Source organism: Prunus avium, chromosome 1 (assembly GCF_965620075.1).
Source record: "Prunus avium chromosome 1, drPruAviu1.hap1.1, whole genome shotgun sequence".
Taxonomy (NCBI): Eukaryota; Viridiplantae; Streptophyta; class Magnoliopsida; order Rosales; family Rosaceae; genus Prunus; species Prunus avium.
Genome location: NC_142284.1, coordinates 53085317 through 53098401, shown reverse-complemented (window position 1 = coordinate 53098401; position 13085 = coordinate 53085317). Strand labels below are relative to the sequence as shown.

At 36.2% G+C, this 13085-nt stretch overlaps 1 protein-coding gene across 1 annotated transcript; it reads right to left on the bottom strand.

Annotated features, from left to right (window-relative positions):
- Positions 1–3821: 3821 nt before the first annotated feature.
- LOC110766308 (gibberellin 3-beta-dioxygenase 1-like) lies at positions 3822–5512 on the bottom strand. The gene is made up of 2 exons (XM_021969611.2): positions 4918–5512; positions 3822–4550 (listed from the first exon to the last, which is right to left on the bottom strand). Exons 1-2 carry the CDS (start codon positions 5394–5396, stop codon positions 3995–3997), a joined length of 1035 nt encoding a protein of 344 aa, XP_021825303.1. The 5' UTR covers positions 5397–5512; the 3' UTR covers positions 3822–3994.
- Positions 5513–13085: the final 7573 nt, after the last annotated feature.

The window sequence follows — 13085 nt, the reverse complement described above, 5'->3', positions numbered from 1 at the left end:
GGCTAAATTTTTTTTTAAATGAAGATTTAATATTTAATATTTAGTTTCAGTTAATATCAACAGAAAAATATGAATAGAAAATTCAAACTCAAGAAACGACATGCATGGGCTTCAAATAAATCGTAACATTTTTAAATAGTTTTGTACCCTATTCTGATCTGCAACAAAAATCCAAGCGGAGAATATTGATTGGAATTAGGTTTTTGTTTTTCTTGGAATAGATGCTTTATTAAAAAAATAAGTACCATAAGAGTATAAAAAATAGCACTGAAAATATCCAATACTATCTAAAACCCTAACATAAGAAACAGGAACAAATGTGTAATTTTTTTAAAAATGACTCGCGATTACTTGGAAAAAAAAGGTAAGTCTCGTCTAGTTTCTATGTAGTTCTCTTTTTCTGGGCTTTTCCCTTTCTGTACCAAAAACAGAGGTCAAGTCTGGATTCAAATGCAGAAGGTTGCTGTCGGTAGAGAAAAAGGGTTGGAAATGATGCAACTCTTTGCTTAGAACGTGGTGTCTGAACTTCGTCCAAAAAAAAAAAACGTGGTGTCTGTACAAATTACGAACCATTGCAGCTTTTGAAATTGAACCACCTATCTTAATTGGCTGTTCGGAAATAAGGATATTTGGCTCTTCCTCAATTGCTTTTCCACCTGCAGAGTATCTTCCATGCGTTCTATTAGGATTATTGTATTTTGAAAGAACAACATTTAACAAGCACGCACGAATAGGTGGTTTGGGTACTAAGGGTTTAGTTGGTATGGCGTTATAAGTCTCTTAGATTGACGGAGATGATGTGGAACGGTGATCATGTTTCTTTGTTTGTTTTAGTCAAATAATTCTCATGAACTCTTTAGAAGTTTGCTGTGTTTTGTATTTTAGTTGTCGACTTTCTATACTGATTTACTGTTTCTGTCGTTGAGCGGTAGATCTGTATTGTAAGTCTAAGTACATGTGCTTTTTGAGCAAGTTGAGATTCCACCCCAAAATCAGTTGAGGCTTGAAGTTAGGTTTCTCAACTTTTCAATGTGGGACTTTTTACCTTCACATTCTCACATGCTTCCGCATGTGTAACGAATTTTCAAACCTAACACATGGACAACACATATTGGGTAACGTGGAGCACATGTGGCCATTGGGCTTTCACACGTGGGCTAACCTACTCTAATACCATGAATGAAGTTGACCTTCCACCCTAAAACCAATTGGCAATGGAGGGAGTAGCCCAAAATAAGCCCTTGTTGGATTTCTCAACTTTCCAATGTGAGACTTTTTACCTTCATAGTTTTGGCCGCTAAATAGGGGATTTAAGTGTTTTTTGGTTTAGGTATAGTTCTCTCGAGATCAAGTCAACATACTGTTGTGTTTGGTTACTCAAAATATTGTATTCATATTCGGCACTACGGCTTCTTTGTACTTTATTTTGTTTCATCAATAATTACTATCTCTTTTTCTCAAATAAAAAAAATTACCAACTAGAAATTTGTCTGCCCGCCTGCCTCTTGTCCCTTGAGGAGGACGATGATTGACATTTACGTTAATTCTTAAATTCCATGAAACAAACAGTCATGAAGTGTAGTGGTGGGTGGCCCATTGATGTGTTGATGAAGGTAGAGGAGGTCGTGTCCGCTGCCCATCCATTGGAGCTTTGCAAATGGCCAAATCGGTCCAAATCCAAAATTTACAACAAAAAAAAAAATTATTCATACCAAATGTGAAGCTCAAGTCAAGAGGCAAATTATGAGTGGAGAGATAACTTTAATTAATATTTTTCGACACCGAAGTCCTCGGTTAAAACTTCCGTTCTGGTATTAATGATTAATTATTTAGGAAGTGCTGCTACTCTTTTTTGCCTTAAGAGAATGTCTAATGTTAGAAAACCATGATCAACTGTTTTTCCATCCCTTTCTGGGTGGTCCATTTCCTGCAGTACCTAGAAATTACTGAATTAGATGTTTAAATATGCAGGAGGGATGTACAAAGAATGAGGTGCTTTGAGGTCTGAGTTCTCCCTCCCCCAATATCGTTTGTATTAAAAAAAGAATGAGGTGCTCCAAAGAAGCAGCATGTGAAGTTTGAAAGAAGTTGAGGTTTCACCCCAAAATGAATTGGCAATAAGGGATGTAGCCCAACTCATTATAAATCAAAGCTAGGTCCCTTAACTTTTCAATGTGTGACAAATACTCTTAACACGACGCCGCAAGTGTGTTGAACTTTCAAACCTAACGCGTGGACAACACATATTGTGTGATGTGAGAGCATGTGTGGTCATTGTACCCAACACGTGAAGCCTTGCTCTGATACTATGAAAGAATTTGAGGTTCCACCTCAAAACCAATTGATAATCAAAGAATATAGCCCAACTCCTTATAAACCCAAACTAAGTTAAGTTGTTCAGCCAACTTCATGTCATCACTCATCAGTCGATTGCTTACTCATTCAATTGAAATGAAGGCATGGTATGTGAATAGAAAGATCAGCTTAATCAGCTTGATTGAGAACTTTAACTCATGATGTGAGCGATGTCTTAATTCTCCGGAAGATCTTGTTCCTTCAAGGCAGGCTTGGATGCAACATAAAGTTGTTCCCATCTCTTTTTCACATAAGGACAATGAAGCAAACTTTTGACCCCAAAAAATAAAATAAAAAAAGACAATAAAGCAAACAATGACATTTTTGTTTCTATCGATCTACTCTTGGCCGCTGCCAACTCCTCTCTGATTAGAACACAGTCAGCAATGTAATTGTAATTAATTATTTGTGTCGTGCCTTAATTGTGCCTTTGATTCATTAAAACGTTCGTCACAGTCACAGAAAATAAAAACATAAACCGTACAGTATCTAGCAGGTCGGTTTTGTTCTTGCTGTGGTCGTATATGTGGTGATACAGTCATAGCAGCCAAGTGGACAGTTGTTTTTTGGTCGAAGTCTAATCTCATTAAAGAAACCCAGAAAAAACATGATACAAACAGAGACAAGTGGACAGTTAATTTCTCAAGTCGTCTATCATTGTACCCTCCTTTGGATCCCATTGGTGGACGGCCGTGAACTTTTTGAAGAAGACAAATATAAGTGGACATTGGCAAATTGGATACTACCGACTACATTGCATGTTAAATACGTGTTTTTTTATTCAACTACCGGTCATACATGAAATTTGAACTCAAGACTTTTTAACCGAGTATCGGTAAACACGAGTATTAAGTATAGTAATTAAAATGAACTCAAGACTTTTTAACCGAGCATCGCTAGTCACGAGTATAAAGTATAGTAATCAAAACGAGATTCATTTCTGCTAATTCAATGAGGCCTTTCCTTGGACATATTATGCGGACAAGACTTGATGCGATTATAGTTGCAAATAAGTACGCAACTTCTGAGCCAACAAGAAAATTTGCACACATCTTATCTTATTATATTCAACCTAAACAACAACAAATAAAATAAAAACAACAAATCAGACGTGCGCAATTGTAGGATAACAAGGAGGTATAATAATAATGTGTCATCATATGATTGGCCCGTCAAAGCATTTTTTTATTTTTTTAATACGTTATTGATTGACCCGTCATGTGTATAGATACTATAGACTGTAATCATTCATAGCTTGATGGCCAAAGGTAGCCGACTTGTCTTTTGGACCTTTGCCAAGCAAGATTACTAATAAAATTAGTTAATCAATACACTAAATGGTGATAAAACCAAAATAACATCTCTCTTCTTCTTTATACTTTTACCGCATACGGTCCATTCAAATAATAGAAAGAAATGCATGCACGATATCTTTGCTAACGATATTGTTTAATAATTCTTCATGGTAAAACTCAAACTTGTAAAATTGAATTAGGTTAGTTGGTCACGGCAACAGCCGGTCCTTTTACATGGATTATTTCTGATAGGCCAAGGAGGGTTAATTATAAAAATAAAATAAAATTTTTGACCTATCTATTTTATCCTAGATTCACCATAAATAAATAAGTACAAATTCCATTTATTTTTTAATTAAAGAAAGCGCCTTTTCAAAATGCTTGCCCTTGGTCTCGACATACCCTTTCACTGATACAGATCGGTACCTCGGCACTTCACCAAAATCCTTGGACATCACTGGAGAGACTATAACATCACCTGGAGGCGCATAGAAATGGGCTGCAGAGAACCGTTGGATCTGGGTGACCACCACACGATGACGGACAGTTGTAAACACCCCGTTGGAGAGGATGTGGAGAAAGTCACCAACGTTAACTATGAGGGCACCGGGTATGGGTTGCACCAGGATCCACCCGGCTCCCTCTTTGAAGACTTGGAGGCCACTGGTTTTGGATTGGAGAATGGTTATTAGGGATGTGTCTGTGTGGGGCGCTAGGCCCATGGCTCGAGTCGGGTCGGGGCATGCCGGGTAAGAGTTTAACTGCAAAGCAGTACTTGATCCTTGAGAGTCCTTAAGCCAATCTACTTCTTCAGAATTAATGTTCAAGGATTTGAAGATAATGCGGATTAGCTGCTCGGTTAACGCCTTCAATTGATTCTGATAATCAACCATTGTCTCACTACAAAAAATGAAAACATACATAACCTTAAACTTTAAGGCTTAAAGGCTTCATTTGGTGACTCAACTTGAACTGGATTTGAATTAAGTACAAGTCGGTTCTTATAAGTCTCATCTCTCTAAGATACGAGACTTGTAAGGTGAGACTTGTAAGATACTTTATTGTATTGTTATTCAATTTAATAAGTTCACCAAACAAGACATAAGTTACTACAAATTTCAGACGAGGCCGAAAAGTAAACTTTTACCCTAACAAATCCCAAACGAAAAGCATAACATATATATATATATATATATATATATATGGAAGCTTTAATCGGAACAATTTTTCATTTTGTCTACGTCATGGAAATGCATGGAGGACTTACCAAAACCCTTGATAGGCCTGGGGCCAAAGTTGCCTAGTATGATCGATCGGAGACCCCATGATAGTAAACCCTTCATGCCACATACACTTGTTAAAAAATGGCGATATATGAGGGAGACCGTATCCTGCGCCCCCACCTGGAGATCGTAAGGCCTTCAATTTTTGGTCAACTGGTAGACCAAACAATTTTCCAGCCTCAGACTCCACATCCTCCATAAGTTTAGTGGGAATGTCATGGCCTATCAGTTGAAAGACACCCCATGTCTCACATGCCTGGATTATGAGCCTCGGAGCATCCGGATCCGTGAGGTCGATAACCGGCGGCGATATCGGGCTGGTGGAGTAGGCCACATATGGAGACTCGTCGGACTGATCAAGCCATATATGGGACTCGGGCAATGTTCGGACAGAGCCATAGTCAAGGGGGATAGGTTGCTTGTCGAGGAGGCTGTGTTTATAGGCTTCTGCGAGAGCACCCATCAGCAACTGTCTTAGGAGAGAAACAACAACAACGTAAAGGTGAGAAAAGATCAAAGCTCAATGAGATTGGTTGTTTACCTGCGTTGATTGGAATGTATATATAGACATCGAGATGAGAGAGAGATATTTATTGGGGTTACGACCCTATATATAGAATCTAATATTATATGGATATTTCCTACTTCCTAGTTTGACCCATCTGCAAAAAAAAATTATTAAAAGCAAAAAAAAAAAAAATATATGCACACATGTCAAACTATGATTTGAAATAAAGTAGCAGGAAAGAAGACAAGTATTGTCCATATATATGCACACATGTCTACGTATATGTATGTACACATGATAGTTCATACATATACATAGAATTCTTTGTAGTCAATACGACATTCAAAAAATATATACAGGTCATTTACTTACCTATTCTTTGTTTTCAATTTTTTTGACGGTTAAATGTTTTATTAAAATACTAATCGGAAATGTACATGTTCTGTATAATGTGTTTTTACTCGTTTCATATTAATATTACCTACGGATCAAATTCGATATATGTCCAAAAGATAAATACCTATATATTTTATATTTTTGTCGTATTAACGGTTAAATATTTTATTAAAATACTAAACGGTATACATTTTAAGACTATGCGTCGACAGTGATAGTATATTTGATTGAAGGGTATTGGGTCCAAATGATGAACAGTAGGGGATAGGGCGGCTGTTTGGACACAAGTGTGTCTTTTTGCGTGGATTTGGAGGTATTATTTATAGGATAATATATATAGTTGAATGGGAAGAAATAAGGGACGAACAAAGAACAATGGCATCTTCATAAACTTGGAAAAAACAGTCTCATTGTCCCATGATAAGGAAGACATCCTTTTACCTTTTGCTTTTCTGAACAAAATGATCCACAAGAACCTGGTCTACATGTTTTTCATGCAATGTCTAACAGCCAAAACGCATTCGTTTCATTAGGTAGGGGCAACTACTATCCTAGCTAGTCCCCCCACCCCACCCCACCCCACCCCCAAGAAAAAAAAAAAAACAAAAACAAAAACTAGTTTATCTAAAATAAGTTAAAACTGTGGCTTTGATATATGCATGTGTTTTACATCAATAGTAAAAAAACTAATGTTATATGTACCACATTTATTGACTACATTACTAATCACCTATTTAATACATATAGGCTTCATAAATGTATGCGGACTCCACCTATATTAGAGGAGAAATTATAGAATGATACTGTACCACGTCAGCCGATGATACTCCCATTCAAAATTTGACATGTATACAACATTTGACAGAAAAATCTAAATTTATACAGCTGGATTTAAAATCCCTTTTTCAATTTAAATTTAATTTAACAAAAATGGAAATATCTCAAATAATAATATATATAAATTCGTTAGCAACATCAATCCCTTCTTTGAACTTGTGACAAAGCCCCCACCCCAACCCCACCTTTCTGACATGGCTACCACTGGTCTTTCTATTTTCATGTCTTTGTGTCTTTCTCTCTTCCCCTCCCTCTTCCTCCATTTTCCTTCCTCCTCTCTATTACGGGTAGGGTTCAAGGAATTTAGATTTAAACTTTCTTGGGGGTGAGTTTATGGGCTGTCATCTTATTCACAAATAGAGAGACAAATAGTCATGATAGGGGGCTTTGTCGCCGTGGATGAGGCAAATTATTTTTGGGTTTTTCTTTTTTTTATTTTTTATTTGTAAGTTTTTAAAATTCTTTTAAATTTGTTTAAGGGTAAAATGAATACTCCAGTTGTCAAAAAGTTATACACATGTCAAATTTTGAATGAGAGTATCACCAATTGACGTGGTGGTACGATACTATTCTATAATTACTCGTATTAGAGATGGTCAATACATAAGGCAATTTTCAACCATGGGCCATAGGCCAAATATAGCTCTAAAATAATGCAAAACTCATCTCCAACCATGAGCTAAAAAAAAATTTGGCCAAATCTGGAGGGCCACAATTGGCCCTTTAGAGCAAGTCCACCCCAAAAGGCTAAGGCAAGGCAACAGCTGCCACTATTCACTTGAATAGTGGCAGCCTTACCTTTTTTGGTTCCACCCCAAAAGGCTAGGGCAAGGGCAAGGAAAAAAAAATATTATGCAACAAAATATAAACAATTTAGAAATGTAAGAAATAAAATGATTATGCAAGAAAAAAATAAATATGGAAGAAAATATAAAAAATTTACAAATGCAAGAAAAAAAAAATGATTACAATTTACAAATATTGGAAGGAGAAGAGTTTGTATGAGGATTTGGTTTGGAAAGGGAATAAATTGTTATGTATTTATAGGAAAACATTCATAATTTTTTGGTTTTTTTTCGCTCGCTGACTTCAGCGTGACATCAGCACTGACGTAAGCGCCTTCGAGCTTGAGCCCAAGCAGGATTTGCCCGTGGGCTTGCCCAGGCTGGTGGGTCCCATGCCTTGCCCGAGCTGTCTTTTGTGCACTGGAGGTCCAAACCTTGCTGGGAGGGGGGGAGGGGGGCGGCAACTGCCTAGCGCTGGACTTGCTCTAAGAGCAAGTCCACCCCAAAAGGCTAAGGTAAGGCAAGGGCTGCCACTATTCATGTGAATAGTGGCAGCCTTGCCTTTTTTGGTTCCATCCCAAAAGGCTAGGGCAAGGGCAAGGAAAAAAAATTATGTAACAAAATATAAACAATTTGGAAATATAAGAAATAAAATGATTATGCAAGAAAAAAATAAATATGGAAGAAAATATAGAAAATTTACAAATGCAAGAAAAAAAAATGATTACAATTTACAATATATTTGAAGGAGAAGAGTTTGTATGAGGATTTGGTGTGGAAAGTGAATAAAATTGTTATGTATTTTTAGGAAAACATCCATAATTTTTTGGTATTTAAAAAAAAAAAATTTGAATTTTTTTTGGATTTTTTTTGCTTGCTAATGTCAGCGTGACATCAGCGTTGATGTCAGCGCCTTTGGGCTTGAGCCTAGGCAGGATTTGCCCATGGGCTTGCCCAGGCTGGTGGGTCCCATGCCTTGCCCGAGCTGTCTTTTGTGCGCTGGAGGTCCAAACCTTACTAGTGGGGGCCTGTTGCCATAGCAACTGCCTAGCGCTAGACTTGCTCTTAGCCCTCCAACTAGGTCACTTGTAGTTCAACTTTGGCCTAGGCCAAATTTTTTGTGGGCCCATAACATGTGTTTTCCAAAAAGAAAAAAATATCATGCATGGGCAAGAGCACGAAACATCTCGTACAACTGCAGATCCAACAACCAATATTAAAGGCATGCTGATATCAGCTATAACCGTCAGGTTTTTTTTTAATAATCTCTTTAAATTTTTTTAAATTTATTTTATTTTAATATATATATAATTGGTTTTCGACTATTGGAGGTCAAAATCATTGATTGAAAAGTTACTTTTTTAAAAATTTAAAACCTTTTAAAATGTTTTAAATTCGTTTTGTTTTAAAAATATATATAATAAAAAATTGGTTATGATCATTGGAGGTCAGAACCATTGAAACGCAGCCTTTTTTTTTCTTTTCTTTTTCTTTTTTAAAATTGCCTTTGTTGGCTTTATTATTATTATTATTTTTAAAAAATTAAAACAAAAAATATGTCTATAAATACCTCAAAATTTCTTCAAAAATTTTCTCACTCATTTCATTCCACATTTCTTACAAATTCTATCACATTCACAACTTTCCACACTTTTTCTTTTTGTCAAATATTTTCCACACTCATTTCATCCAAACATTTCCTACAACTTTATTTTCTTTACTTATTTTGTTATTCATATTGTTTGAAAAATGTCCCGAACTTGAAGGAACGAAATTGGTCACGAGTAGAAAGATGAACGTCTTTGCAAGGCTTTCATAAAAGTCTCCAAAGATAGCGTTGTGGGTACTAACCAAAAAAGCACTGGGCTTTGGGAACGCATCTCACAAAAATACACAGAGGCATCATCAATCCTTCCATTTAAAAAGGAAGGAGATGAAGTTGTAAGATATTGAATCGAAAACACTCCATTTATTGACATTTGAAGATTAAGATAAAAGGTGTCACGTCGACAAAAATCTAATCGGAAATCTGGATAGTTGCTCCCTGACCGACACATGTCACTTGAAAATCAAATTCGAAAAAATATTAAGATTCTTTCAGGATAAGACGTGCCACGTGGACACAAAATCTTATTAGAAATCTTGTTAAATGCTTATCAACGTACACATGTCATATATAAAATATTGTCTGTAAATAGTAGATTAATTAAATTAAACAATACATAATTGTAGAATGTATGAGTGTTGTACCATAGTTTTTCCCAAAATAATAAAATATGAATGACCCTAGAATATAGCTTTGCATGATTGGAGATGGAAAAATTTAACCCTACATTATTCTTTAAAAAATTAATATTTTGGAGGGCTAAATTTATAGCCTTGAACTACATTTAGTCCTATGATTGAAGATGACGTGATGTGGTCAGTAAATATGGTGCAAATAGCAACACTATAGTAGAATGGTGTTCTTTAATTTGGTGCTTAACTAATTGAGGACTTTTTAACACACAAAAAATTAGTTGAGGATTTATGCCCACGTTCGGCTAAAAATTTTTAATTAAAAAATTTTTTTGAAGACATAATGTTTGATATTAGTTTAAGTTAATATGAACAGAAAAATATGAATAGAAAATTCAAACTCAAGAAGGGACATGCATTGCGTGGGATGGGCATGCTTCAAATAAATCGTAACATTTTTAAGTACTTGTGTACCCTCTTCTGATCTGTACCAAAAATCCAAGTGGTGAATTTTGATTGGAAGAACGTTAGGCATTGAAAATCGAATGACTAAAACCCATGAAATTAAGCATGTTGGTAAATTTCTGTTAATATTCTCCATGCCGGTATTTTGGAAATGTAAAATTATAAGTCCATTTTAATTATTATAATATTTAATTATATTTTTATCCATGTGGAGCTAGACTCCACTTGCCATATCACCTACTTAATTGGTGAGTAATAATCCATATATATGAAATTACAAAAATACCCTTGCTAGGTCATCAAATTTAACAGAGTTTTAGATGGAGTTGTTGGTAAGGAGCAAAGTGAGTCATCAAACTTCGGTCAAGGGATGAAAGTGAGTCATTTTGAGTTTGATAGGGGCAAAGTGAGATTTGACTGAAATTTCAAAGAATATTAGTGTAATTAAGCCATATATATATGTAATAGTATTTGTCTCTTTTTGTTGGATTGAAAAAGCAATTGGTGTCGTGTTGCTAGAATTTCAAAACGGTGCGGATTTACATGTAATGAGAGAATCTCTCTTATCGTTTGGTTTAAAAAAATAGAAAAAACAAGAGAGAAGGTTTAAGTTGCTGTCGACGGAGAGGAAAAGTTGGAAATGATGCAACTCTTCGCTAACGAACGTGGTGTCTGAACAAATTACAAAAACTGCAGGTTTTCGAAATTGAACCCCCTTTTTCAATTGGCTGCTCGAAAAGGACACTTGGCTCTTCCTCCTTAATTGCTTCTTCCACCTGCACGTTCTCTTCCATGCGTTCTTACTCTATTTGTTCATCGAAAGCACTTAAAAATCAGCAAGTCTTAGAGTTTATTTGGGAGTAATTTTGAATAGGCAAAAAAACACTTCTATAGAGAATCGCTTCAAGTGATTTTAAGTGATTTTATAGAGAAGTACATAAGACCACTTCCACCCATTTGCCATGGCAAAGAGCAAGGGCAAGGCAAGGGACATTACTATTCATGTGAATAGTGGCAGCATTTGCAAAAGGTTGTGGTGTTTCCACCCATTGCCATGACAACAACTATTCACATGAGATATGAGGAGATGAATTTGTATAGAGTTTTGGTGTGGGAAGTGAAGAATATGACTAAGTATTTATTTTTTAAAAATTCTAAAAATTCTTCTAGTTTTTAAAGATTTTTTCCTTTTTTGTTGTTGCTAACGTCATTGCTGACGTCAGCAAACCCAAGCTAGAGCACCGGCTTATTTTGCCTGAGGGTTGGCCTGGTTTCGTGGGCCCCAGCAACTGCCCTGGCGGCTTCAGCCCGCTGGAACGCGCTTTTTGGCTTGGGCTCCCCTCTTGCCCTGGCCCTAGCGCACATATGGAATAGCTCTAAGAGGTACTTATGCTTAGAATCACTTAAAATCACTTAAAGTGATTATATGAAGAAGCATATGAGAGGTGGTTCTTTCTAGAAGTAATTCTAACTTATCAAGAATCACTCTCAAACGAGTCCTTAGTTTTTTTCAATAGCGAAGCATCAATTGAGATATAATGACTTTTTTGACTGAATTATGAATGCAATCCTATAATTTCTCAAAAAAGAAAAGAAGCCTCAATCACGGAGTCAGTCATTTCGTCTATACTTGTCGTATTGAAACAAATTAAGATGTAATTAATACCAGGTAGTAGCGTAGTTAGTAGGAGCATGGAAGTTGTGTGCTACATGTTGTGTGTTTAATGACCGACTGGAGAAATCTGCCTGCCTCGTGACCCTTGAGGAGGAAGATGATTGACACTTACGTTAATTCTAAAATTTTTATGTCATGAGTCAACAAGACGTGCAGTCGTGGGTGGCCCATTGCTGACCATCCTTTGGAGCTATGCAAATGGCCAAATCGGTCCTATTAATTCCAACTTCACAAAAGAAATCAAATTATTCATACCTCAAGTCAAGCGGCAAATGATTAGCAGAGAGATTACTTTATATAATCAAGTTCGATTTCAAGGGATTAAATCATTAATTGATGGACATTTTCTATGTATCCACTTTTTTCAACGTCCCTTTTCTTTCCCTTAATTACAAAGTCCAATCTCATTGTGTTGCTGCCAGCCGATTCATTTGAATTTTGTTAGTACATATGGACGGCAGATCCCTCGACCCATCACAATGGATAATACAGAATGCGGATGTATAATAATATAATGGAGAAATTGTACTTTTAAGAGTCCAATATGACTTTTTTGCACTCCCATGCGGAAATGCAATTACTATGAAACTTGCAAATATGAAAATGCATTATTGACAAAAAGTTCTTTATTATCATCATCGGCGGATCCATTAATAAGGATCCAGTAAAAGCACTTCCCCTCACTCTAGATTGAGGCGGGAGGCGAGGGGGGCAACCTACTCTACTCCATTACTTATGTTATTCTTCTTGTTCTTTAGATTCACTCTTTTCATTTTTCTATTTGTGCCGTCAATAGAGAAACTAGGTAGAATGTGTTGTGTTACTAATTTATGTATGAATATGTTTATATGATTGTGTGTTTTTTCCTTACATTTAAGAGTCGATTGATCTTCATTATTAGTGGCTTTGCAGTATTGTTTTATTGCCCCCAAAAAAGAAAATTCCTAAATACGTCATTGATTATCTTCACCGGATATTGTAAAAAGTTGTCCGCACCAAAAGCCAACTGAATATAGCCTAGTGGAAAACAACACCCCCCAGCCTAGTGGAAAACAACACCCCCCCTTCCTAACTTTCACAAAACTAAAATAAAAAATCGTAATAGTTACCCAACAAAAAAAGACTTGCTTTCCAGCTGCAAGGATCACGATGCAGCGTGGGCCTCTTCTAAGCTGTGAGTTGTAGGTAACCCAGTTAGCTAAGAAGGAGATGCAGCCAATATTTGGGTCAGAAAGGCCCCTTAGGCTA